We start from the raw sequence: 23,462 nt of genomic DNA, 5'->3' as shown, positions 1-23,462 counted from the left end.
TTAGCAAATCTATGTTTCAAAAAGTCATTATGAATGACTGTCACATCCTGTGAGGCAGGCCTTTTCTCTTCACACCAACACTGTCTAACACACAGGCAACCCAGACAAGTGATTGAAATGAGCATAGATATGCTAAAACCCGGCTCTTATTTATTTTTTCTGTTGATTCATCCTGTTACGACCGCAGCGACTTCAGTGCTGTTTATGTCACCGCTAAGCAAGGCATACACACACAGACACAAAGAACGCTGACGGCTCAGCCAGTGCACTCGCTCTTTTGCTCTGTCAGGTATTCATTTCAGCTCTGACAGCCTGCGCTTACCCTGCAGACACACTGGCTAAATAGATAGGGACTGTGTGTGTGTGTGTGTGTGTGTGTGTGTGTGTGTGTGGGGCAGTATTTGACCATGCTGTGTGTTTATAAAATGTCATCCTTGGCTGTTCTGAGCCTTTCCTGCCCAAATTCCTGTCCCCTAGCAATATGAGTGAAGAATAGTGTAACAACCAAATATCGTTTTGAGGTGGGAAGCAAAGCTCTGAGTGGGTTGGTTATGTATATAGCTGCAGGGTGTTTCTTTTTAAACCATAATGGAGTCTATTTAGATGGGAGGAAATGAGTAACTGCAGGTGGGTCTCAATGGCCAACTTGAAAAAAAAAAATATATATATATATTCCAGCAAATAAATCTTCAATGTCTGATTGGTGTGCCCTGGAAGTCAGCCATTGTTCTGTACCTCTGGTTCCATTGACTCATCAAGAGCTACAATGTAACTCAGTGACAGCGCTGAAGAAAATGATGTAACAGTCTATTGAAATCATCAAGACTCGAGTCTGCATTTGAGGTTTTTAGAAAACAGAGTTGTCGCTTCATACCTTTCAAGGTTATGGAGGCGTAATAGTTAAAAACTGGACTCAGATGTATCTATGCACAAGGCTAAAAGTCTCTTTGTGTCCTACATTCTGCTTTCTAATACATACTGGCAATTGTATATTTACGTGTAAGGTAGTTAGAAATGAAAAATATTTCAAATAAAGTAAGAAGAGAGGTACGTTTTTAATAACAGAACACATCCAAACGCAAAGAGAAGATGCAAGACAACGGAGTGACTTTCAGTGTGTTCTGTTGTGAGTGATCATCATATTCAAATAAAGATGTCAGAGTTTGACTAGTGGTCTATGGTCACGTTTACGTTTACTATTCAAAAATGGGCTTGTACCAAAAACTAAATGGCAGTTTTGTGTTCGTTGTGTCAAGAGATTGCAAGAGCACCGAGGCTGGGTAAAAAGGTCCTGTTTTTGGGTCCCTGACTGAAGGCTGAAGTCTCTTGGATTTATTATCATTTAATGTATTACTACTTCACATCCCATGTTTATAACCCCGAAGCCATTATGAAGACGTAAAACATCCAGACCATGAGTCAATCTCTGACAAGTTAAGCAATGATTTGTAGGTGCAGCAGAAACTAGAAGTGCATTGGTGAAGTGCAGGACAACATTATACAGTGATCTCTAAAATTAGATTTTGTTATATGATCCACGACAAGATGCCAACCAGATGTTTGTGATAAATATAGGTGTCTTGCTGAAGCCTTATATCTTTTTTTGTTTGTTCTTTAATTGTAACAACTGCCCTACCCACCCTCGAAAAGGGTCACAAGAAACAAAAAATGACCTAAGCCACATCAAATGCATTGTCAAAGGCCAGAAACGTTAGGCCATCGATGGTAAAATCCACCAATTACCAGCAGTTTTATTTCTTTTCTTTCCTCCTCAAACATACAAGGTTTCAGCACGAGGCCATACAGACTTAACTGGATGGATTCACCTTCAGGTCATTTACACTCTCAGTAAGTCTCAGCATAAGACTCAGTTGAATTAGCCCATTCAGCTTAAATACCATTCTTTATATCAATGATCAAGCTTATCATCCCAGCAAGTAAATCTGTTCCCTTGAAGAGACGTGGCTTAGAGGGAAGGGATGAGAGGGACAAGAGGAAGCAGTAGAGGGGGCCAGGAATGGAAGTAAAAGGAAATCAAAAAAAAATGAAGGGATCAGTGAGGTGAAGAAAATGGGGTAAGGGAGGTTAAGAAGAGGAAGGTTTGCACAGCTCTTAAGTGACTGCAACAAGCTAGTGAAAACAGATTTGGTTCAGGGTTCCTGGTTCACCTTTGTCCAATGCCTCTTGTCTAAGTGAATCTCACCTTCCAGAAGTCAGGAAATGTTCTACTGGAGGTACACAGCAGGACCTGATCTCTAGAGAGCGTATCAGTCCAGCGTTCATGGAAACTCCTGAGCCTATTGGAGGATTCAGCTTCCAGAAATCTGTGAAGGTTCCAACTCCCAAAACTCAGACAAAGATCCCTTTCCAGAACCTATACAGAATGATTTGGAAACTAGCCCCATGTCTAACCAGGTTTCTCTGGGCAAAGGGAGAAAAGCTTCAGAACTCCGGGAGCGTGTTTGTGTGTTGGTTAGTCTGCTGGTGGGACTGGCTATACGGAGCCAACTGGTTAGACCGATGCGTAGTGGGCTGACTGGGTGTAGTCTGGTTTGCTTGCTGGTTTTCTGATTGGTATTGTTCTAGCTCTTGCTTCCTCCTCATGGCTGACTGCAGCTGCTGCTTGATTAAGAGGATTTGACCCTCCAGTTCTGACAGCTCCTGAACCAGCGGGCTCCGACCCACACCCAGGCCGGGGCCGGAGTCGCCCACACCCAAACGTGTTATGCCCTGCCCGGAGCCCCCCTGCCCTGGCCCCAGTCCTTGGCCCAACCCCCGCCCTAACAGGTCGGAGCGACCGTTAGAGTTGGTCACTATGGGCAGGTGTTTCGCCAGTAGAGGAAGAGAATGGGGATGAGGCTGGGGAGATGGGGGTGGTGGAGAAGGAAGATCCTGGGAGGATGGGCGTTCCAGGTCATTCTGCATCTCTTGTGGAAGGACCCTACGCCTGTTGCAGTGAGAGGACTCTGAAGGATTCCAACATGCTGACTGGTTGTTTCCCTCATTGCACCTTGAGATAAGACAGATACAAAGAGAAATATGAAGTTGCAGTTCCGTTTTTTTCCTCAGCCTGTGTGGGAGATTGTGGCTCATCTGACTGCATGTTTCAAGACTGAATGCTATGCTAAATCAGCGCAGAGGGTATCTCTCTCTGCCCGACTATTGCAGCTGTGTGCAGACACACAGATGATGCTTCCACTCTTAATTGTGGCTGCACATACACTATAATACTATGCATGTTGTACGACAATTTGCAATTTAGGGAGAACCAGACCTCGATCAAGAACATTCAGTGAAGACAGATTTACCTTCACTGCTGTATGGGAAAGTTCCAGACATTATTGTTAAGAGGCTCATAGTGAGATTCTTAGAGGAATACAACAACAGTGTGAATGCTTGCCAAGACACAGTAAAAGTGTTCTTTTACTAAAGCAAGCCTGTTTCATGTGAATCCCTGAGTGTATTGTTCTGCTATTTATTGTGTAATATGTCATATTTTTTAGCTACACTAGTGGCTTGGCTCAAGTGATGGCAATATCGGTGTGTCAATCAGTCGGTTGGTCCACCATTTAGTTCCAGACTGAAATATCTCAACAACTATTAGACGGAGTGCCATGGAATGTGTTACATACCTTTATGGACGTCTCATGATGAATTTTATTAACTTTGGCGATTGCTTAACATTCCCTCTTTAGGTCAGATTGTAATTTGTCTATTACTTTGGTTTATGACCAAATACCTGCAAAAACTAATGACATTCCCATCAGCCTGAGCTGTATTTAGTGCTAAGCATTGCTGTGTCTAAGTATAGCCTCACAGAGCTGCCATCCTGGCTAGATTTAGTCTAGTTGTAATCTGAATCCCATGCTTTTCCTTTCTCCACCTGGGAGTGTTATGGTGGGCCCATTATTTGATCGGTCCCTATAATGACATGTTGCAGCGCTTTATTTAAAGTGGTGTGACTATCTGGGCTAATGGCCACATTACCTAACTATTTGCTCAGAACACTATATTATAGTTGTGCTACAAAAGTACATCCAATAAACATTGTGCAGCTCTTGATGAGGACTGTGACGCTACAGGCAGAGCTGCCAATAATAAAGTGCCTGATGCCTGGTTCCAGTCTTAACAATGTCATAATCATGTCATATATAATGCAAGTAAGCATTAATGAATGCCCCCTCCACAACATGCAGGTATTCAAGACAAAAAAAGAAGATCTTGACTGTCAAGGGTTACTGGTAGAAATCAAATTCATGTCCAATTAATTTCCTCAAGAACCAGCATTGACCCCGCCAACTTCTCCCATCCAACCTGGAGGTGTACCCTCGTCTTCAAGCTAATGAGCACCAGTAGCAGGACCGTGGGTTGGAGGTGTCAGCTCGACACAACGTCACTAATGTCACGTTTAATCACGGCTTAAACATATGTCACCTGACAAGTCATTTCTCTTCGTGCAGCATTTGTCCTGCCTTCTCTTCAACCCATTCATCCTGCAAAATCATGTTTCAAGTACAAAGAAAATATATATACGAAAAATATAATCCCAAAGCTATTTCATTGGAGCTTTAAAGCTACACAAACTTAAAATAACAGCCGGCTGTGGTTGTCCTTGGCCACATATCAATTCCTTTGATTGCGCTGACCATTAAAACTCATGCAACATCAAGTTACTTTGGACCTTTGCAAACAGCTTCGCCCTTATTTTTTATTTTATATTTTTTACACGGCATCAGCACTTGATAGCAAGAAGAAAGTCGCATCTGCAATACATGATTGGATATTACACAAGGCTGGTTTCATGTTGGGTTTAGAAAAAATACCAGTGAGTGTCCTTGCTTTTATGCTTCCCCAAAGCATGGGGATATTTTGGTGGAGGCAGACCTAGCATCTGTCCAGATAATTGATTCCAAATATGTGGTCATGAAATTTTGTTATGGAAATATTTATCTTAAAACATAATCAACTTTATGGCATTTCATTTTTTATCAAAAAAAAAACAACACTCAGTGTTGAGTTAGTTGACATTCTGAGTTCTTATTTAAACAAATCAAACAATAAAAGATTTTAAAATTTTAGGGCAAAATTATATTCGTATATAATTTGTATATTCATAAGAATGGTAGAGTAGTAAACAGATTACTATTGGATTTCAATGGTAGAGTTATGGTACAATATCATTTTAAAGAAACTTTTTACAAACATAACCGTTCAGCATTATTTAAAGCCCCTGAGATCACTCTGTGCTCTCTATCACAAATGAAAACACAATCCAGGATATAAAGCACCAGTACACTTATGACATCTCTAGTCTATATCCACGACCTTACACTTCCGGGATTGCTCTGTTGCCGCCGGATATTTTGCAGAGGCACCGTTGCTTCGTCCGGCACTTAACGCCACCCCCATTACGATTGTGATTGATTTAAAGAAATGCCAATACACCACAGCAGGGGCGTCGGACTGGGGGTAAAACCGATACTGATTACCAGGGCCCAAGGGGAGAGAGGGCCCTTGAAAAGTCTGTAATATATTTTTATTTCACCTGGATATTTTCATTTCCTAATTAAATTTCATAATGCATGTCAGATGAAATGTAAAGTTAGTGTATTGGCTGAATAACTTGGTTGATTGACTGACTACATTTTGTATACAGAAAAAGACTAAGGTCTCACCCACCCCTTGCTAATGCGCCAAATGGTTTAGTCCATCTGCACGCTTGAGCGTCTGGTGGAGCGCAAACTTCTGCTGTAGAAATGTCTTTCTCAAAGAAAGTCAAATCATGCTACCAAAAAAGAAAGGAAAGACGGGAGAAGGAGAGAAAACTAAATGAGGGGAAACAACTGGTAACTGACTTCTTTTCAAAGAAAGGTAAAAATGAAATCCATGGTGCTAAACTGCTTGAATATCTCCGTGACTGTTAGTGCTATAAACAAACTGAGACAACCCATATAAAGAGCAGAACATACCCTTTCAAATGATAATTTGGTTATACATGTAATCTGAGGTAAAGGCTAAATAAATAAACTACACTAGCAATGCTGTTTGCATATAACACACCATTGTAATAGCCTCATTTAAAACATGTTTAATTTTAAATTAATAGGCTATAATGTCTATAATAAGCAATATCTTGAGGAACATGGGGGCCCATCAGGACTGCCTATGCATAGGGCCCAGGGTCTGGTGCTACGCCCCTGCACCACAGCACGTTTCTCTCCCATCCTGGAATGCGGTAAGGTCTGGAAAAGCGAGACTATGTCATCTCTAATGTTCCCTGCAGTCATTTGATAGTTCTGAGTGCCAGAGAAAATAACTTCTAAAAGAAAACTCTCAAAAAGAAACGCTTCAAATCCCTTGGACCGGATCTGCAAACTGAGAAGTAACCATGATTTCATTTAAGAAATAGAGAGAATATAGATCCCCGTCTTATGAATTGAAGCCTAAATGAAGAACTCTCTGAACCAAATGTGTTTTCACCGGTGATGAAAAAAAAAGTGACAAGAAGAATCTAATGAGATACTCCTGACATCAAAAGAGACCTTCTGCTGAAGGATGGGACATCAAAATATAAGAACATGAAAAGCATCTTATCTTAAAATTATACGTGCACCTTTTGACAAGAAGGCGCCTGTGCCTACGTCATGGCTGCAGTGAAAGAGAGAATATTTTGTATTGTGGTTATCATTATCAGATCTCTTAAGCCTTTTAAGATAATCACCCCAATCACCAGCATGTATTAGAAGCATTAGGTATTGGTGTTAGTGTGCTAGACTTTAGAGCGTAGATGTTCTTTCACTAATTAGGACTACTGCAGCCTGATGACCTCAGCCAGGTCCCTGGTAGGCGTTCCAACATCTAGATTGAAAACAATTGCTGGCTGAGCTTTTGTCCCATTAGGAATGTGGAAATGTTGGGCTTTAAAATCACTGCCTGAAACTCTCAGACTTGATTGATGAATTATCTTTTGTTTCTTGTATTCATTCATATTGAAAGCACTTTCTGTCTGCTCTGAAAAATGTGACGCAAATATAGAATATTCTTATCATTAGCAGAGCCTCTAGTTTTCGCCCATAAATTAGAAACCCTATTCATTTGTTGCTTCCATCCAGCCTCTAACTTGCTTTTCTTAGCATTAAGGAGTCCATGTGTCACATATGAGAGAGGAGCTCTTTCAAAGTCCTTGCCATGAATGGAAATGATGATTGAGACGGAGCTCACAGCATTTCAGCAGTAAATATATAAACACCAACTCATTGTTTGCCGGGTGGAGATTCCCACAAGAAATAATGACATAAAGGTCAGAAAGCGAAGCGTTGGCGAAGGGTATTTAGCAGAGGAAAAGCATGCTGAAACACAAATCATTATTTCTTTCTGCAATGTTAGGATGTCCTTAAAGTGATGGTTCGGAGTAATTTCACCCTGGGGTCCTTTGCACCATGACCTCGAGCCAAACACCCCCCCAGAAGCTTTTTTCACCTGGGTCGAACATTGGGAGAGTTAGCGTAGAGTAGCGTTATCAGCTGAATAGCTTAGCGCAGGGGCTAATGGATCCAAAGTGTCTCTTAACATTACCCCACTAATAATGCCCGAAATGATACCAAACTTCTACACTAGTACAAATAGGTTATACACTCATAAAACGATGGATTGGAAAGTTTGTAAGTACACCAGAAGTTTATAACACTTGCCTGCTGGCTTCTGCTCTCTGCTGTTGCTGTTGCTGCTGCTGCTGTTACTACCGGGCAGTAAGAGTGCTTAGGGCCGTCTACAAATTACTACACCGAAAAGAGATGCAACAAAAATATTTATTAATTTAATGATTAAATAAGGTAATGTCTCCAAACTTACTTCAATTATAACTTGTCTCCTGCTAGTTATTCTACAGGACTTACTTTAAAAAATAAGTTAAATAAAGAAATATTTTTGTTGCATCTCTTTTCGGTGTAGTAATTTGTAGACGGCCCTAAGCACTCGTTTTACTGCCGGCAGCAGCAGCAGCAGAAGCAACAGAGAGCAGAAGCCAGCAGGCAAGTTTTATAAACTTCTGGTGTACTTACAAACTTTCCAATCCATCGTTTTATGAGTGTATAACCTATTTGTACTACTGTAGACGTTTGGTATCATTTCGGGCATTATTAGTGGGGTAATGTTAAGAGACACTTAGGATCCATTAGCCCCTGCGCTAAGCTATTCAGCGGCTAACGCTGCTCTACGCTAACTCTCCCAATGTTCGACCCAGGTGAAAAAAGCTTCTGGGGGAGTGTTTGGCTCGAGGTCATGGTGCAAAGGACCCTAGGGTGAAATTTATTTTTAACTCAACACTTCCTGTTTCCGTTTCAAATTAAAAGCCCCCTATTGTTTCTGTGGACAGAATCCCTTCATTTGTTAACACAGGGCGTTTGTTCGGTTATTGATGGCCATTATCAAGCACAATGTAGAAAAATAGGGCTGGCAGACAGCGCCAACGCTGCACCGGGCATGGCACTTTCCTCGTAAAGAAGTAAGAAATGGTGACTGATAAAAAAATCCAACTTTTAATATGTGGGCCCAGGCTATGTGTTGATGGTTAACTGACTGTATTTTACTGTGCTTGTATGCTTTCTTTGCGTGTGTAACAATGTTAGCCTATTATAACTTGTTTGGCTAATTAATAGTGTGTACTTTAAGGGTGTACTATAGCAGTTGTGTACCACAGCCACAGTGGTGTTGGATTGAGTTGGATTGTTAACAACATATTATCTGTGGCATTTATTACTTTCCCTGTGTTTTAATGGTGTGTATTTGTAGTTACACTTTGGATTTCCAATCCCTGTAAATATTTTGTGTGTAGGTTGTCACTGTTAAATTCCTACGAGGCTGAAATACGTGCTTTTGACTACTTTTTCCAAATCTGCAATAACCACAGTCATGTAGGCTGTGGTTATTGCAGTAGGTTTATCTTGTGCTTGAGGCATTTGATTGTTTTGAGCCTCCACCAGCAGAAATATACATCGGCACCTAAGACTGTTACTACGGTTACTATACAGTAGATAGATGATTTTAGTGATTACACTTCTTTTAATTTGTGGTGTTGATGTGCAATACAACAATCACAGCAGGTCAGACGCAGGGAAGCACAATCCCTGCCCAATTATCTCGACACAGCAGCGCTGCCCTGGTTGCCGGGAAATTGCACTCTTGAGGGTGAATGTATGTGCCCTCAGAAGTGAGGAATCGAAAGCACAATACAAACTGTTTCCTAGACAACACTGACTATATTACCTTGAGAACGACTCACAGCTGGAATGGTGTACAAAACACAGACCAAATTAAAAGAAAATATATAAAATATAAATACGCGTGGAATCGAGGGCAATCAGGAAAATTAGGCCTACTAAACAAAACAGGAAATAGTAAAAACAGCAAAATTGCTTTAAAATAGAAGGAAATATAATGTGAAAATGCCAACTTAAACAGTTATAACAAGTAATGTAAGTACAAACAGTGGGAGCAATGGTCCTATCCCAAATAATTTCTCTATCAAAAAGAGTATAGCAGCTGAATTGTAACTGATATTATTGATCTGCTAGAAGTGACAATGTATCTTGTTTTAGTGTCGGTTAAAGGTCTCTTCTAGAGCTACATGACCTTTCCACAGCGTTTGATACTAAATCAAAAATCCTTAATTGGACATTGTAGAGTGTTTCATGGTATTACAGACACTGCTTCTAATTCTCTCAGACAGACACTTCTCTGATGCCTTTGGGCTTTTCTATACCCTTGTGAGTGCAGTTAGGAAATTAAACACTTTATGCTTCCATCCTAAGTAGTCCTTTTAAGCCAATTCATTTTCTTACCCATATGGTCCATTTGGTAACACAATGCCTCCTTTTATGCTGATGTAAGATGTACCGTAGTGGTATGTACAAGTGTATTTTCTTGTAACCGACCCCAAGCTGGAACATTTTACAGCACAAAATCTCATACACATGAATGGGGGTCATCCTCTTTCAGCACAGTGCTTGCAAAACAGACATTTCTGACAACACAAGGTTTTAGCGGGACACTGACAATATGACGGTAATAACTTCTGACTCTTAGACAACGTGCAGGCATGATGCAGAAGAGCTTGATTGAATGAGCCTAATTATGCAGCAGTAGGTAATCTATCCTCATTACCACAGGCATCCCTCACATGGCCTTGGCTCCATAATTATTATGTGTATTTAATCCCCACTTTGAGTGCTCCACCTGAGTGTCCCCTCAGTGCGTGGTGCTAAGTAGGCATAGGTATGAGGTAGAATAGATAGCAGAATCAAACAGAGAAGGATGAAATGGAACTCTTTTGCTGAGTAAAAGCTTGAGGAATGGTTTTTATAGATTACATATTTAGCGTGCCTAAATATCAGATATGCTTATCTGATGGCAAAGCTCCAAAGTGAAATGGCAATTTGAGCTGTGGACAAATGTGAATAAAAGGGGCTACACTATGACACATACTGTATAGTGGTGTCAAAATAATGGCCCATAAACCCTCATGAAGTACACCCATGCTATATTTGAAAAGACACTGAAATTGACGAAAAAGAAGCTTTCATGATTTACCAAATCTCTACCTCTCTCGCCCACTGGGCCAAACAATACTCTGTGACGTCAGCATGAGATTATTTCCTCAATTTCCCTTACTGATAATTAGCTTCCAACAGACTGACCAATCTATTGAGCTTCTAAATTAAAAATGGGTCCCCTAACTGCCATTTGGATGTTAATTGATGTCACTTATTCGCAGCCTGATCATTTGGCCAATGGGCTATTTGGAAAATTGGCCTCTTGAAATGCTTTTTAGGTATGATTGAAGGTCACGGCACGTGCTCATATGTGATATAGTCATACCCCGGAATCAGCATGGCAATTTTCTTGAATCTAAATAACTTTCTTTGTTTGTGTACTATCTGTAATGTAGTTATGTTATGGTATTTTAAGATTTGAAGTGGTGGTAATATAAATTGCATTTGTTACAGGGTGCAGTGGTTTGATACCACTCTGTGAGGAGTAAAAATACACAATAAAACAAGGAACACAGCATGTTAAATACATGTTTCCCATTCACCTTTATAATGAGCATCATCAATTTGAGTATAAAAAACCTAAGTGGAAACGTTGGAAATTCAAAAAGAAAATTAATCAAGAAAACACATTTTTACTTTGGCTGAGGAGGACAAGGGTTAGGGTGAGGATGAGATATATGTTAGTATCAATATGAGAGATGTGATTGTGATTTTTGTACAGCACACAGGCATTTCAGTTTTTACTTTAGAGTTAGGGTAATGATATTAATTATTCAGTCAGAGACAATTATTACTTGTTGGGCCCTCTTCTTCTTCAGTGGTTTAATGGCACCTGTTTGGAGAGTTAGCACAATTTACTGTGAACAAACAATGGTAACCAATAGTAATGGATGGAAACATAAGCTAGCAGCATTACTTACATTTTGGAGCTGCAGTAGGTCAGTGGCGAGCCCGTGACCTTTACGTAACAAGTTTTAATGAGCCTAAATCCCACGTCACAACAAAATGTGCTAAATGGGTCATAAATGATTACAACACTACTGGGCTCAGTTCATATTAAGTTCAATCCATTAGAAATGGGATTTCTCTCAAATCAAACTCATAAAAAAACATTACATTAAGCATGAATATATTGCAGCAATGTACTTGTCTGCTGGAATTTTTTCGATTGAAGTGAAATTGAATTGAGCCAAGCCTTCAGTGATTCAGGACAGTACCTCTTCTCGGGCTTGGTGACAGTCGGCAGTTTGTCATCAGTGAAGACTGAATTCAGGGCCCGGTGTAATCTCTGGAAAACAAGCAACACATTAACTATCACATGCTGAAACGATTCCGTCTGTTTCCCTGTGATTATACGGTTTTATTTGGAACATATATTTGTGTGTTTTGCATGTGTGTGTTAATAGGAAACAGAGAGTGCGAGAGAACTATAAGAACCAAATATTTCACTAAGTTCAAATTGACGGCACTAGTAAGTACACTTTGCTAAAGTAAAAGTATAACATGTACTGTACTTGCAATGGAGTATTTTGACATTCTGTTATGGCTACATTCACTTACTGTAACAACATAGTCAGTATACCTCTTCCAGTGATTGTAATGTGGTTGTTTGCCAACTCGTGATGAAAAGGGTGCTTCACTGTGTTAGTTGTACATGTGTGTATCTGTGTGTGAGTTCAGTACCTGGCTTGTGTGCAGCCAGTATTTGAAGCGTGGCTCCTTGACCCTCGGGATCACCAGCTTGTACACGATGTGTTCTGCTATTGTGGTCACTAGAGATAAGGCCACACCCACACAGAGCATCACAAACAGACCGGAGAAGTGCTTTATCCCCATCTGCAGCGTCTGGGGCGACACAGGGTTAGAGAGTGAGAAAGAAGGAGACACAGAGAAGAAGAGATCAGGGATGCATATCCATCTCTTCTGATAGAGAAGGAGGAGTTGTCTGAAAAAATCTATCCGGGAAGTACAATGATAAAAAGTCCCTCAGGTTGTGCTGCATGGGTGTAAAACAGTCATATAACAAGACTAGCCGTTGTTTGTGTTTAATTATTGATCAAACCCTTTATCTTGAAAATCCCATGTTCTGTGTTCAGTATGTTTCTTATGCAAGCCACATCATACATACTGTATATAGAGCAGGTACAGCTCAATGGAATAATTAGGGTAATGATCCCGAAATCTAACACATCCTCATAACTTACTGTAATGACAGAATAGGTCGACTGTCAATTTTTATCATATGACCGCTATATTTAACGTAGTCTATATCTACGACGTTCCACTTCTGGGATTGGTCCGTTGCCGCTGGAAATTCCACCGGATGTCACTCTTTTGGTTACCTTCCGCTTTCTTTGTGTTGGAATTCTATACTCTGGTCAATTTATGAGGACTATGGTTAACTGCTGCCCAGATCTCTGCAGGGTAAATCCAGACAGCTAGCTAGACTATCTATCGAATCAGAATTTTCTGTTGCACGACTAGAAAAAAACCTTACGCACACATGTTCCACCAAAACAAAACAGTTCCTTCCCGAGGCCATTTTGCAGCGGCATGGTGGCTCCATGCAGCGTTTAGCACCGCCCAAGGCGATTGTGATGGGTTTGAAGAAATGCCAATACACCAGAGCGTGTTTTTCTGCGATCCTGGAATGCTGTGTGGACTAGCCAGACTATTTTTTATGTAACGGGTTGCATTTAATTAACCTTGTGAAACGGAACTAATTACATTTAGGCAACAAAAATAGTTCAGGGATTGGCTTACAATGAGTAACGTTAAATTACCCAAATGATGACTCAATGTGACATGATTGCGTCATGGACTAAGGTCAGTAAAAGTCGGTTCATTTCAAAAAGTGACGGTTGACTTAAGGTTTTACACAGGACACAAACCTTTGTCTCCTGAGTAAATGTCCTGTGTTTGTTTGACCCATTCACCAGCCCAAATTGCGTCCGTACACGGAATTTGGCGCTCTTATACTTTGTTACCTCGCTTCCTCGTTTGATCTCGCGATAATTACTACAGCCATGAGAGGTTGCCGCCTAGCAACAAACTTATTATGGGTCGCTATGAGCCGCTTGCACAGTCGAGCTATAAGGTAATTGTTCTGGACGAGGACAGTCTGAAAATGTCATTAAGTTCTTTTACGTATTAAGATATTTGATTATTTTTCTTATGTGACATTATTAGCAATCTACTGTCTTGTTTACTTGTGTTTTATGTTTGCATTGTAATAAGAAAATAAATTGAAACAATACTAGACATTTTTAGTAGTAGGTGTGGCAGTAGCTTTTGGTTGGTATATGCAAAATGAACACTTAAATGAAAACACTATGTGTGAACCCGTTGATGTACTGTATTCACCACAGTCAAAAGTTCCTATCCTGTCTCTATTACATGTTTGGCTGACCTCCCAAGAGTCATCTGCATTCTTTTCAAAATCCCATTAAAAACAGCCCGCATAGACAAAACACTGCTTTGACAAATGTAATGTGCCATGTATATTTTCCCCCCCCATTACTTGACTTTATAACACCACAATCACTGCAGATGCAGTTGTAAAAGCTTTCTGCAAAAAAACAATGAGTGCAAGGAGACATTGCTCATGCAGTTTTGCTTTAAACTCTATTTTCACTCCTATCAGAAGTAAACAACACCATGAAGAAAAGTGATATTAGTCTCCAAACTGAATAAGACACAATTACAAGGTCACTTAAGTAAAAACAGCACTTTCTGTGTCCAGTACTGAATTCAATTTCTCTCATCTTTCAAAGAGAAAAGGAAGACTTTTGTAGATAATTGGACATCTGAAATAAGTTCTTACCTTCTCTCAGTCAGTTTCCTCGAAAAAATAAAATTTCATTTTAAATCACTGTGAGATTTTTAATATTTTCTGATTTTCTTCAGAAAAACCCTCAGATTGTCTAATGCTGGGATATATCACGTTTCCCCCCTCACATCTTAATCGTCGCAAACCTCTCACGAGTCAGCAAGTGCAGCCATCTCCTATTGTGATGTCACACTTTTCCGAATTAAGCGCCCTATGCAGTTACTGCAGATATATATTCTCATATGAATCTCTTTATTGCTGAGTATGGAATAGGTTGTGATACAGCAGCAGCTGCAATGATTGCATTATAAAGTCATGCTGGTAAAAAAATAAAAAATAAATACATGATGGATTAAATTCGTTATTGCAGAGTATTGTGACTTGGCGAGCTAGCTGTAATGAAATTTTGGAGAATGGGAGCTGATGATGCCTGGGAATTCAAGCAAAATAGACTGTTATCACATCTCACTGCTGGGGAAGACATTTTCAACTTTGTGGGAATTAATTGGGATAGGAAAAAATAAAATTGAAGTGGTATTATCCTTTAACAGCAAGACAAGCTCACCGAGGATAAATTATATAATCTAATCTAATACTTTGCTCCAATAAAAAGAAGTGTAAGTTATTGTTCATCAACCTACGCCAACATTCCTCACAGCTGAGGGCGTTCCTTGGATCAGCACATTTAAGCACATATTCTACCAAAGTTTTGGCAACACACACACACTTCCTGTCTCTTTTCACTGCACGCTACAATATAGAACAATCATTTTTCAAAGTGATATTATAATCCAAAACTCCACTTCTATTATTATTATTATTTTTTTTTTTTACTTTCTTTGGTTCACTACACTCATTGATTAGTTGCACAAATTTGCTGCTAAAAAATCTATGAATAACGTCAATAAAGCACATAACACACTCATAGTCTTTGTCCCTTTGATTGCAATTTATTTCTCGGTAATGTTAAGTTTGGCCCTCTTAATGTTAGGTAATTGAATAATACTGTATGTCATTTATTGGTATTGATTTTATTACTTCAAATGGGATCAACTTCTTTGGGGTGACAGAGAGCTGGACAGATGCCAGAGAGTTTGGCTGACATCGTTGAAGCCAATGCGTCAGATTTTTCATCTTTTCAGAATCCTAGGCTTGCTGCTGCCTGCGGTGATGTAGCAGTCATTCATCGGAATAAAAGATTACAAAAAAAAAAATAATGCTGAGCAGGACTTTACTGAGCCAGCCTGGTCAGTAATTTATATTGCTTATATCACATGAATTTCCCTCTGATGTTGTCCAGTGTTCTATTTGACAGCACATTAACTGTGCAAGAACATGCTACTCAGAGTTTAGGTTGATTCAATGTAATGATACATACTTTATATCACTTATTGTACAACATTATCTTTAACATGGGAACTAGAAGTGTGTAAAGTATCATTATTCTGTGATTTCTGCACAGCAAAATTAAACGACACACAGGTGTAGCAAAATACTGGTCAAGCTGCTTTTTCTGCGGTCACTGATGGCAGGTGGAGGCATGATGCTGCAAAATGAAAAGCACCTGGAGCAATTTAAATGTCTGTAACAGTAGATAGCATCGGTGACACGTCCAGCTGTTACACGGTGGAAAATGGTTCTCTTCGGCAACACTGAATCTGTTGCACTGCAGTGTGCTACTTCTGCTACTCGTATGAGACTCAGAAGTCATTTACATTTATGTATTTAGGTGTTTAGGTAATGCTGTCATTCAAAGGCACACGCCATGAGTGCTTCTTAATTAGACATCCTAATGAGCAACCAACAGGGATTTATATGCCTTTGCACACAGAAGTAAAGAAGACAAGAAAAAAATAAGGTAGGGACATGAATTCCTTTTTTTGAAGGAGCCACTTTTGGGGATTCCAGAGTCACAGCTGGGTGGAGAGACGGCCAGCCTGATAAGAGAGCTAAGTGCTTGATAATAGCAGAACAGAATGGACCACGGAGTCTGGGCTGTTTGGGACTGAAGTTATGGGGACACAGCTCGGTTAGCAGCTGGAGGGTCTGGGGTCGCCGTCTGAATTAGTAAGGAGCAATTGCTGTACATGGAGGTAGTGGAGGCAGTGCGGGGAAAGTATTCTGAGAGAACAGCCAGGAAAATGGCGAGGTAAGGACAGTGACAGGAAAGCTACTTTTGTACAATGATGGGGGGGTAAAGGGGACTGAGTACCCAGGGCCCTCATGTGAGGAGGGCCCAAAAAGATGCTAGAATAAATAGTTGTGGATGCGGGGAGGGGCCCATAGAAAATGCCTTTCTACAGGGCCCAGAATTTTGTGCTAAGCCCCTGACAATGATGATATGTTAAGTTATGAATTCTGAATAACTGGAGAGAGAGTTTATTTAAGACAAGAAGTCCCTTTTTCTACAAGGTGCTACTTGTTACGTTTTGCTACTTTTACATGTACAGTGATTATTATAATTATCTAGGCTATATGTAATGCTGTACTGTAGCTTTATCAAATTACAACAGTGATGTGTTACCTCCTAATAAAGTTGTTGTGGCAAACGTGTCAGCAAACAGTTGCTTATTTACACATCCAGCGAAGTCTGAGCAACAGTAGCATTTAGAGTGACGTTTCTGGCCATCGAACAAATATGTCCAGTTCTCACTCTCACTTTGGTCTCCACTAACTCCTAGGGGGAATCTCTGGCTTTTTAGCTGCTAAATGCTCAGAATGTTCATCAGGTAGTCGCTAACTTGTCTGTCTGCTTCTTTTTCGGGGAAAACAGCTGCCTGCTGGGGTAGAAGAGGATGATGAGAGCAGTGAGACAAAAACCAAACAGAAACCAGTGAGCTCGAAGAAGCTAAAATGCTCTGTAGAGCTGAGGGGAACTAAAGAGTTGGGGGATAATGTTATGCAAGGTTCGTTATGAGCGACCCTTTTCCCATAGTGAATAGCCATTTGATCCATTGTTAATATAAGAATATTGAGTGCAGCTTTAAACAGGGTTTTCTGTCTTTGATATGCTTGGCAAGAACTTAAAAAAAAAACAATACCAACTTAAACATCATATTTCAGGTTGGTGATATAACTATTTAATATGTCAAAATACAATATTTATTTAAATATGTCCATCATATACAACAATACAATTGCTGCTGTTGTTTGTAACAGGTGGTTTTGTTCCTACCTCAGTCACAGCGAAGCTGCGCTTCCCGCAGGGCACAACCTTGTACCATTTGTCATGCAGCGTGTCCATGAAGCCATCTGACTTGTACTGACTAACAAGCTCTGAGATGTTGGAGGTGAGTGGCGAGTTCTGAGGGAGTCCAATCCCATAGCCTACCGATGTACACACACACACACACACACACACACACACACACACACACACACACACACAACACAATTATTCTTCTGTCACAACAGCAAAATCTTTTCAACTTGACATTCATGTGCTGCCATTACATGTGCTCACCAGTTTATAGCTGTGAAACTAAGGAAAATAATAGCTGATCAAAATGAAGGGATTCTTGGTAAACGTTGCCAGCGCTTCTCAAAAAAAGCACCATTGTCTCTCGAAAACAAAGCAGGTACCTAATATCGTGAGTAAATGTCAGGATTTCTGAGCATGCCGGGAAAGTGGGACAAATTCAGCAGCAGAAGTACCATGCCTCGGTAGGAAGTACACTGATTGATTTGTATTGCGTCCTGAAGGCTTAAGGGTGCATTAAGTAATTAACAACACTGGAATCTTGGACTGTGGTGGCCTGTAATGGAAGCAACCACCATGGGAACATCTTCACAGTGGGAGGACGGAGATTGCTAAATGGACCAGAGATTAACAGCAGACAGTTAGAGGATCTAAGCTGTTGAAAGCAAGAAGATTAACTGCTGTGCAAATGTTGAGTGATATTGTTAAATTCAGGGCTGTCCTAAAATGATCATGGTCAGTTAATCTGCAGTCATGCAGAAAGACCTCTTAAAATATAGCGATATTTGAAATTACATCTTTATGAACACTGTTGTGGTGCCAGAAATCATATATACAGGGTGCAACTTGTGAAAAAAACACCGGGGGGTGGGGTTTAATCATGCACAACAACACAAAACATGCAAGAATTAAACCCCCCTTTCAATACCATGGATAGTGGTAGCAAGGCATGCCAAAACACTTATTTATGAACTTCAATATTCAATGGAAAATAATCTCTAAATGAAAAAGCATAACGTGGTGTCAACATAAAACACAACGCTTTCAAGCCGGAGAGCGAAGTACTAATCACCCAGGAAACCACAATCTTTTCCCTAAACTTAACTAGTCATTTTGGTGCCTATACTTAATTGTCATCTCCGCATGACGCTCACTTTTCCGGTTTAAAAACAACTACATTTTAAACTTCCATGGCTGCTGAAAGGACCGTCATCTGGCGGTGCCTGTAGCCGGCTTACAGTCTCCTATTGGCAGCTAAACAACTGTCGCTGGTAGCCGGCATCACAGAGCTAAACACAACCAGCAACTGCCGCTCAGATTTTATCGTTCTTTGGCACTATAGACTGTTCACGTTAAAGCGCTTTAGTTTTAAATATTTCGATTTTAGGTTTATGATAGCCTATGGTCTATTGGTGTAGTAGCATTGATTACTTTGAGCGGGAGATACATTTTGTCCCACCGGTGATAAAATAATTCAGGAGATGGAGAAATTCCACACATCCCCTCCGGCAAATCGCACCCGTATATATATCCAGTACAGGCCAAAAGTTTGGACACACCTTCTCATTCAATGTGTTTCTTTATTTTTGTGACTATTTACATTGTCGATTCTCACTGAAAGCATCAAAACTATGAATGAACACATATGGAATTATGTACTTAACAAAAAAGTGTGAAATAACTGAAAACATGTCTTATATTTTAGATTTTAAGTAGTCACCCTTTTTTTGATAACTCTGCAAACCCTTGGGTTTCTCTCAATGAGCTTCATGAGGTAGTCACCTGAAATTGTTTTCACTTCACAGGTGTGCTTTGTCAGGGTTAATTAGTGGAATTTTTTCCCTTATTAATAAAAAAAAGCAAAGGGTGGCTAATTTGAAGAATCTAAAATATAAGACATGTTTTCAGTTATTTCACACTTTTTTGTTAAGTACATAATTCCACATGTGTTCATTCATAGTTTTGATGCCTTCAGTGAGAATCTACAATGTAAATAGTCATGAAAATAAAAAGGAAACGCATTGAATGAGAAGGTGTGTCCAAACTTTTGGCCTGTACTGTGTATATATATATATATATATATATATATATATATATATAAAAAATGTTCCTCCTAAATAAGCAGGATATTTGTCTGTATAATAAGCTGCCATGTGTTACCTTCTATAGCAAAGGGTTTTCCGACCGTTAGTGTTTTACAGTCTGCATCTATGGAGACCTCATAGTCCAGCAGAGCTTTGTCCATGATGAATGCATCCAGCCTCTGAGGGTCAGCCCTGTAAACACACAACAGATGTACTGAAAGTGCAATGCAAGTAGCAGATGTAGCAAAAAATGTCACACTTTTTCGAGTGTTGAGCTGAAATGCAATGACGGGTTCTTGACTGAGATGGTGAGAGCTCAGCTTTAAAACTTAACAAACTATACAGCATTCATCTAATTAAACTTTTTTTTTGTGTACAACCACTCAGTCATTCCACAGAAGAAAGATGGAGTGTCAAGCTAATGTATGCCCTTGAGTGTTCTGACAATCTGATCAGTGGCATTTGAAATGTTTTTGACAGATGACTGGACAGACAAACACACGGACGGATTGGACTGGGACTGATCCATAGTCACTCTTCCAAATTCATTGGGGTGATAGATGTAACCATAGCACTAAGACAAATGTTACATCTTCTGGGGTTTTTCTGGGATTGACATTTTAAAGCAACCCTCTATAAAATTTACTTTTTAAACCTCCTGATGCGCAAACTTAAATTAACCTTACTTTGTCATCTCACTCCTGCTCTGTTACCCTGAAATTTATTTTCTCTGTTTTTGAGTCCAATAAATAAATTGGTTAAAAGCGAGGAAAAAAAAAAATTAAACTGAACCCAATGCTAAGAGAACAAAGTGTTTTGCTGTGTGCTTGTGTGTATTTTTTCCGAGGGCCATTTACCACACTGAAAATGGGATGTAAAGGATTCAACAAACTTCTCCCTCAACCTTATGCCAGTGGTTTCCCAATACTTTTACTGGCCAAAAGCCAGTAAAATCCCTGCCTGTCTGCCAGTTTCTGCCAATTTACTCACATTCCGCCCTCCAAGTGTGTTATACAGAGGTGAGATAATAATTCACAACACTCTCAGCGAGGCTTTTACAAATCAACTCAAAATGTCTTCACTGACAGGTACAGCCTACTGGGATACAAATGCAGCAAAGCCCTTTCTCAAGATATTCACTTTATTTCTTTGCTTGTTATCAAGGACAGTGTTTGAAATCCTGCACTATCTTCAAGCCACAAGCTGGCTCTTCATTATTACTGGTTGAAATTGGTTGCAGCATATGTCCTTGGTCATTTCACCATAGTACGGTATTGATGTTATGTATTTTATCAGAGGACTACCTTGACTTCAACCAATTACCTAACCTGTATGTTTAAAACATGTTGCCTGCCTGCATCGTTTTCCTTCAGTAACGCTTGTAAAAGTAGCTGAATCATGTATTTGCATCTGGATGGCATCAGTGAAAAACTGCACTATAGTGACAGGGCACATTTCTGTGGTGTGGCTTTACTTAATATAAGTGATGCGCGACACAGCAGTTCCATTAATGCTAAATCCCCGAGGTAGATCAGGGGAACGTCTCCACATCATGAAGTAAGACCTGTTTTTGGTTAAAATACTCTCTAGTAAATCGTTCTGTTTCAGGTGTGAGCTTGTGTTATGCAAGACTCTATTAAAGCATATAAAAGCAGTGTGCCGAGTGTCTCTGCCTCTTTAATAAGCGAGCCAAAATTGCACAAGGCAGTTGTCTGACGGCTGATAATGCATCAGTCGGTGCACTTTCTCAAAATGCTGTTATTATATAGCAGCCAGGCTGCAGTTAGCAGTTGTTGCTTGTTTCAATTGCTGTCTATGGTGAGACATGTTCATTAAACCAAAACACTATGGATGCATAGTGTGCAGGGTTGAGAACCAACAGAAGTGCAAACAGACCTCTACATTTCAGCACATTTCCACAAACAATGGTTTTATAGTCATCAGTGTACGGATTTTTTTATCTACTTGTCACAGGCATGAGGGAGAGTGGCAAAAGGGGAAAAGCCAAATGCTTCTACTGGTGGGGGAAGCAGTGGCTGAGAACTGATGAGGGAAAGTGGAAACAGGTGGGAGAGTAGGCAGGGAGGCCTAATGAGGAAAGTGGGAACGGGTGTGTAGATGGGTGGGGCAGTCATGTGTTGGGGATGGATGGAAAATGGCAACAAAAGGACAGAGAGATAGAATGTGACACTACTATAATAATAATAATAATAATAATAATAATAATAATAATAATAATAATAATTAAAATAAACATGATCAAAAATATGATCATGATCAGGATTCAAAGTAAAATGCAAAATAACAGTTGAAGAATTTTGAAAAATGCTTCCAGTAAAAAAAAATGTCTTTGTTCAAAAAAAAGAAGAAGATGATCTTTAAAGAAACATAACCGGCTTTGAAAGTTATCAGCCGATTGCATGGGTATTATCAGTTGTTATTATTACCATATATATGAGGCAATTATGGCCTTTATCTTGGCTCAGTAAGCTGTTATCATCTATTGGAAGCTGGATCACACCATCTGTGTCAATATTACATATGTCATGTAAAACAAAGTAGTATGAAGAGCAACTCTGCATTGAGAGGTAGGTTGGGGTGGTGGATGGGTTAAACAAACCTGGGAGACTGGTGTTCATGTCCCATGTGAGGCAAAAAGTCAACATTAACTTTTTTTTTCAATTAAGTAGGCTACGTAAGTTAACTTTCTTACATAACATTCCTTATTTAACGGTCTGCAATAACTTTAATCTAAACAGCAGCTTCAACCCTTGTTCAAAGTATAAAGGTAACCATAGCAATCCCAACATCCTGTTTTGTTTGGATTACAGTAATCTTGAGCTTATTCTCGCCATAGGGCTACTCCTGTCAATGCAGTATACAGTAGATGCGTTGAACTAAAACATAAGATTTTAGTGCCCAATGCACACACAATGTGACTATGTAACCATGCCTGGTCAATTTTGGGGTAAACCCTGAGCACAGAGTATTAAAAGTTGCACTGCGTGTATGCTGTCTTGTTTCCCTGTTGTAATTTTCTAAAGATGACATTTTCCCTTGAATCCTCTAATCAGCGTTTTTAGAAGCTCAGTAAAAAAAAAAAAAACTGGTTTCATCCATTAAAATTGTGTCCTCTGCCTGGGCCTTGCATTCAGCTGCTTTTTCTCACTGTATTCTGTTTTGCTCCACAGGGATGCCAGTTGAATATCGAAACAGCTTAGGATGACAGCAATGGCAGGGTAAGGAGGAGGGTGAGATCTGAATGCAAAAAGGCTGGCTTGTGGTGGAGAATGACCGATTTTTCTTGGAAACACAACTCACATAACCTTCTTTTTCAAACATGATGAAGGTTTTTTTTTTCCGTATGTGAAAAGATAATTTTCAGGGAATGATGAAAGGATGAGATGACTGGTTGGATAGTTTAGAGAATATCAGAGGACATATGACAGTGTACCAGGATCAGCGACGACTACCACGAATGTTCAGTGTTTGCATGATGTATTGTATGTGGACTGTACGGTACGTATAAGATTGTCTTACTTGAGCTCATGTATGCCATCTGGTGTTGCCGGGACATTGTATCTTCTCATGTACTCGTGCATCTCAGGGAAACTCTTCTTGAGGTAGTCCTCTGCGCTGCTTTCTCTCACTGTGGCAAATCGGAATCCCTGAGAGGGATGGTGCAACTGCAGAAAAGAAAACAATATCCCTCCACTCTTGTGATTCAGAGAGTTGGCAAAAGCATCAATTACATTACGCCTATTGCCCTTACAAAAGTGGTTTAATAATTACATTTAGTC

General features: G+C 39.9%; 1 protein-coding gene across 1 annotated transcript in view; it reads right to left on the bottom strand.

Moving 5' to 3' along the window:
* Positions 1-1,118: 1,118 nt before the first annotated feature.
* The window catches only part of grin3a (glutamate receptor, ionotropic, N-methyl-D-aspartate 3A), a 48,729-nt gene continuing 26,385 nt past the window's right edge, over positions 1,119-23,462 (bottom strand). Inside the window, exons 5-10 of the mRNA XM_028602215.1 lie at positions 23,203-23,348; positions 19,739-19,854; positions 17,555-17,706; positions 12,234-12,395; positions 11,768-11,838; positions 1,119-3,010 (exon numbers count right to left, since the gene is read on the bottom strand). Coding sequence (XP_028458016.1) covers positions 2,443-3,010; positions 11,768-11,838; positions 12,234-12,395; positions 17,555-17,706; positions 19,739-19,854; positions 23,203-23,348 — 1,215 coding nt within the window. The 3' untranslated portion in view covers positions 1,119-2,442. The remainder of the gene's footprint in view (positions 3,011-11,767; positions 11,839-12,233; positions 12,396-17,554; positions 17,707-19,738; positions 19,855-23,202; positions 23,349-23,462) is intronic.

This window comes from Perca flavescens, chromosome 16 (genome assembly GCF_004354835.1).
Source record: "Perca flavescens isolate YP-PL-M2 chromosome 16, PFLA_1.0, whole genome shotgun sequence".
Lineage (NCBI taxonomy): Eukaryota > Metazoa > Chordata > Actinopteri > Perciformes > Percidae > Perca > Perca flavescens.
The sequence above is the reverse complement of the archived record's forward strand: the minus strand, read 5'-3'. Positions and strand labels throughout refer to the sequence as shown.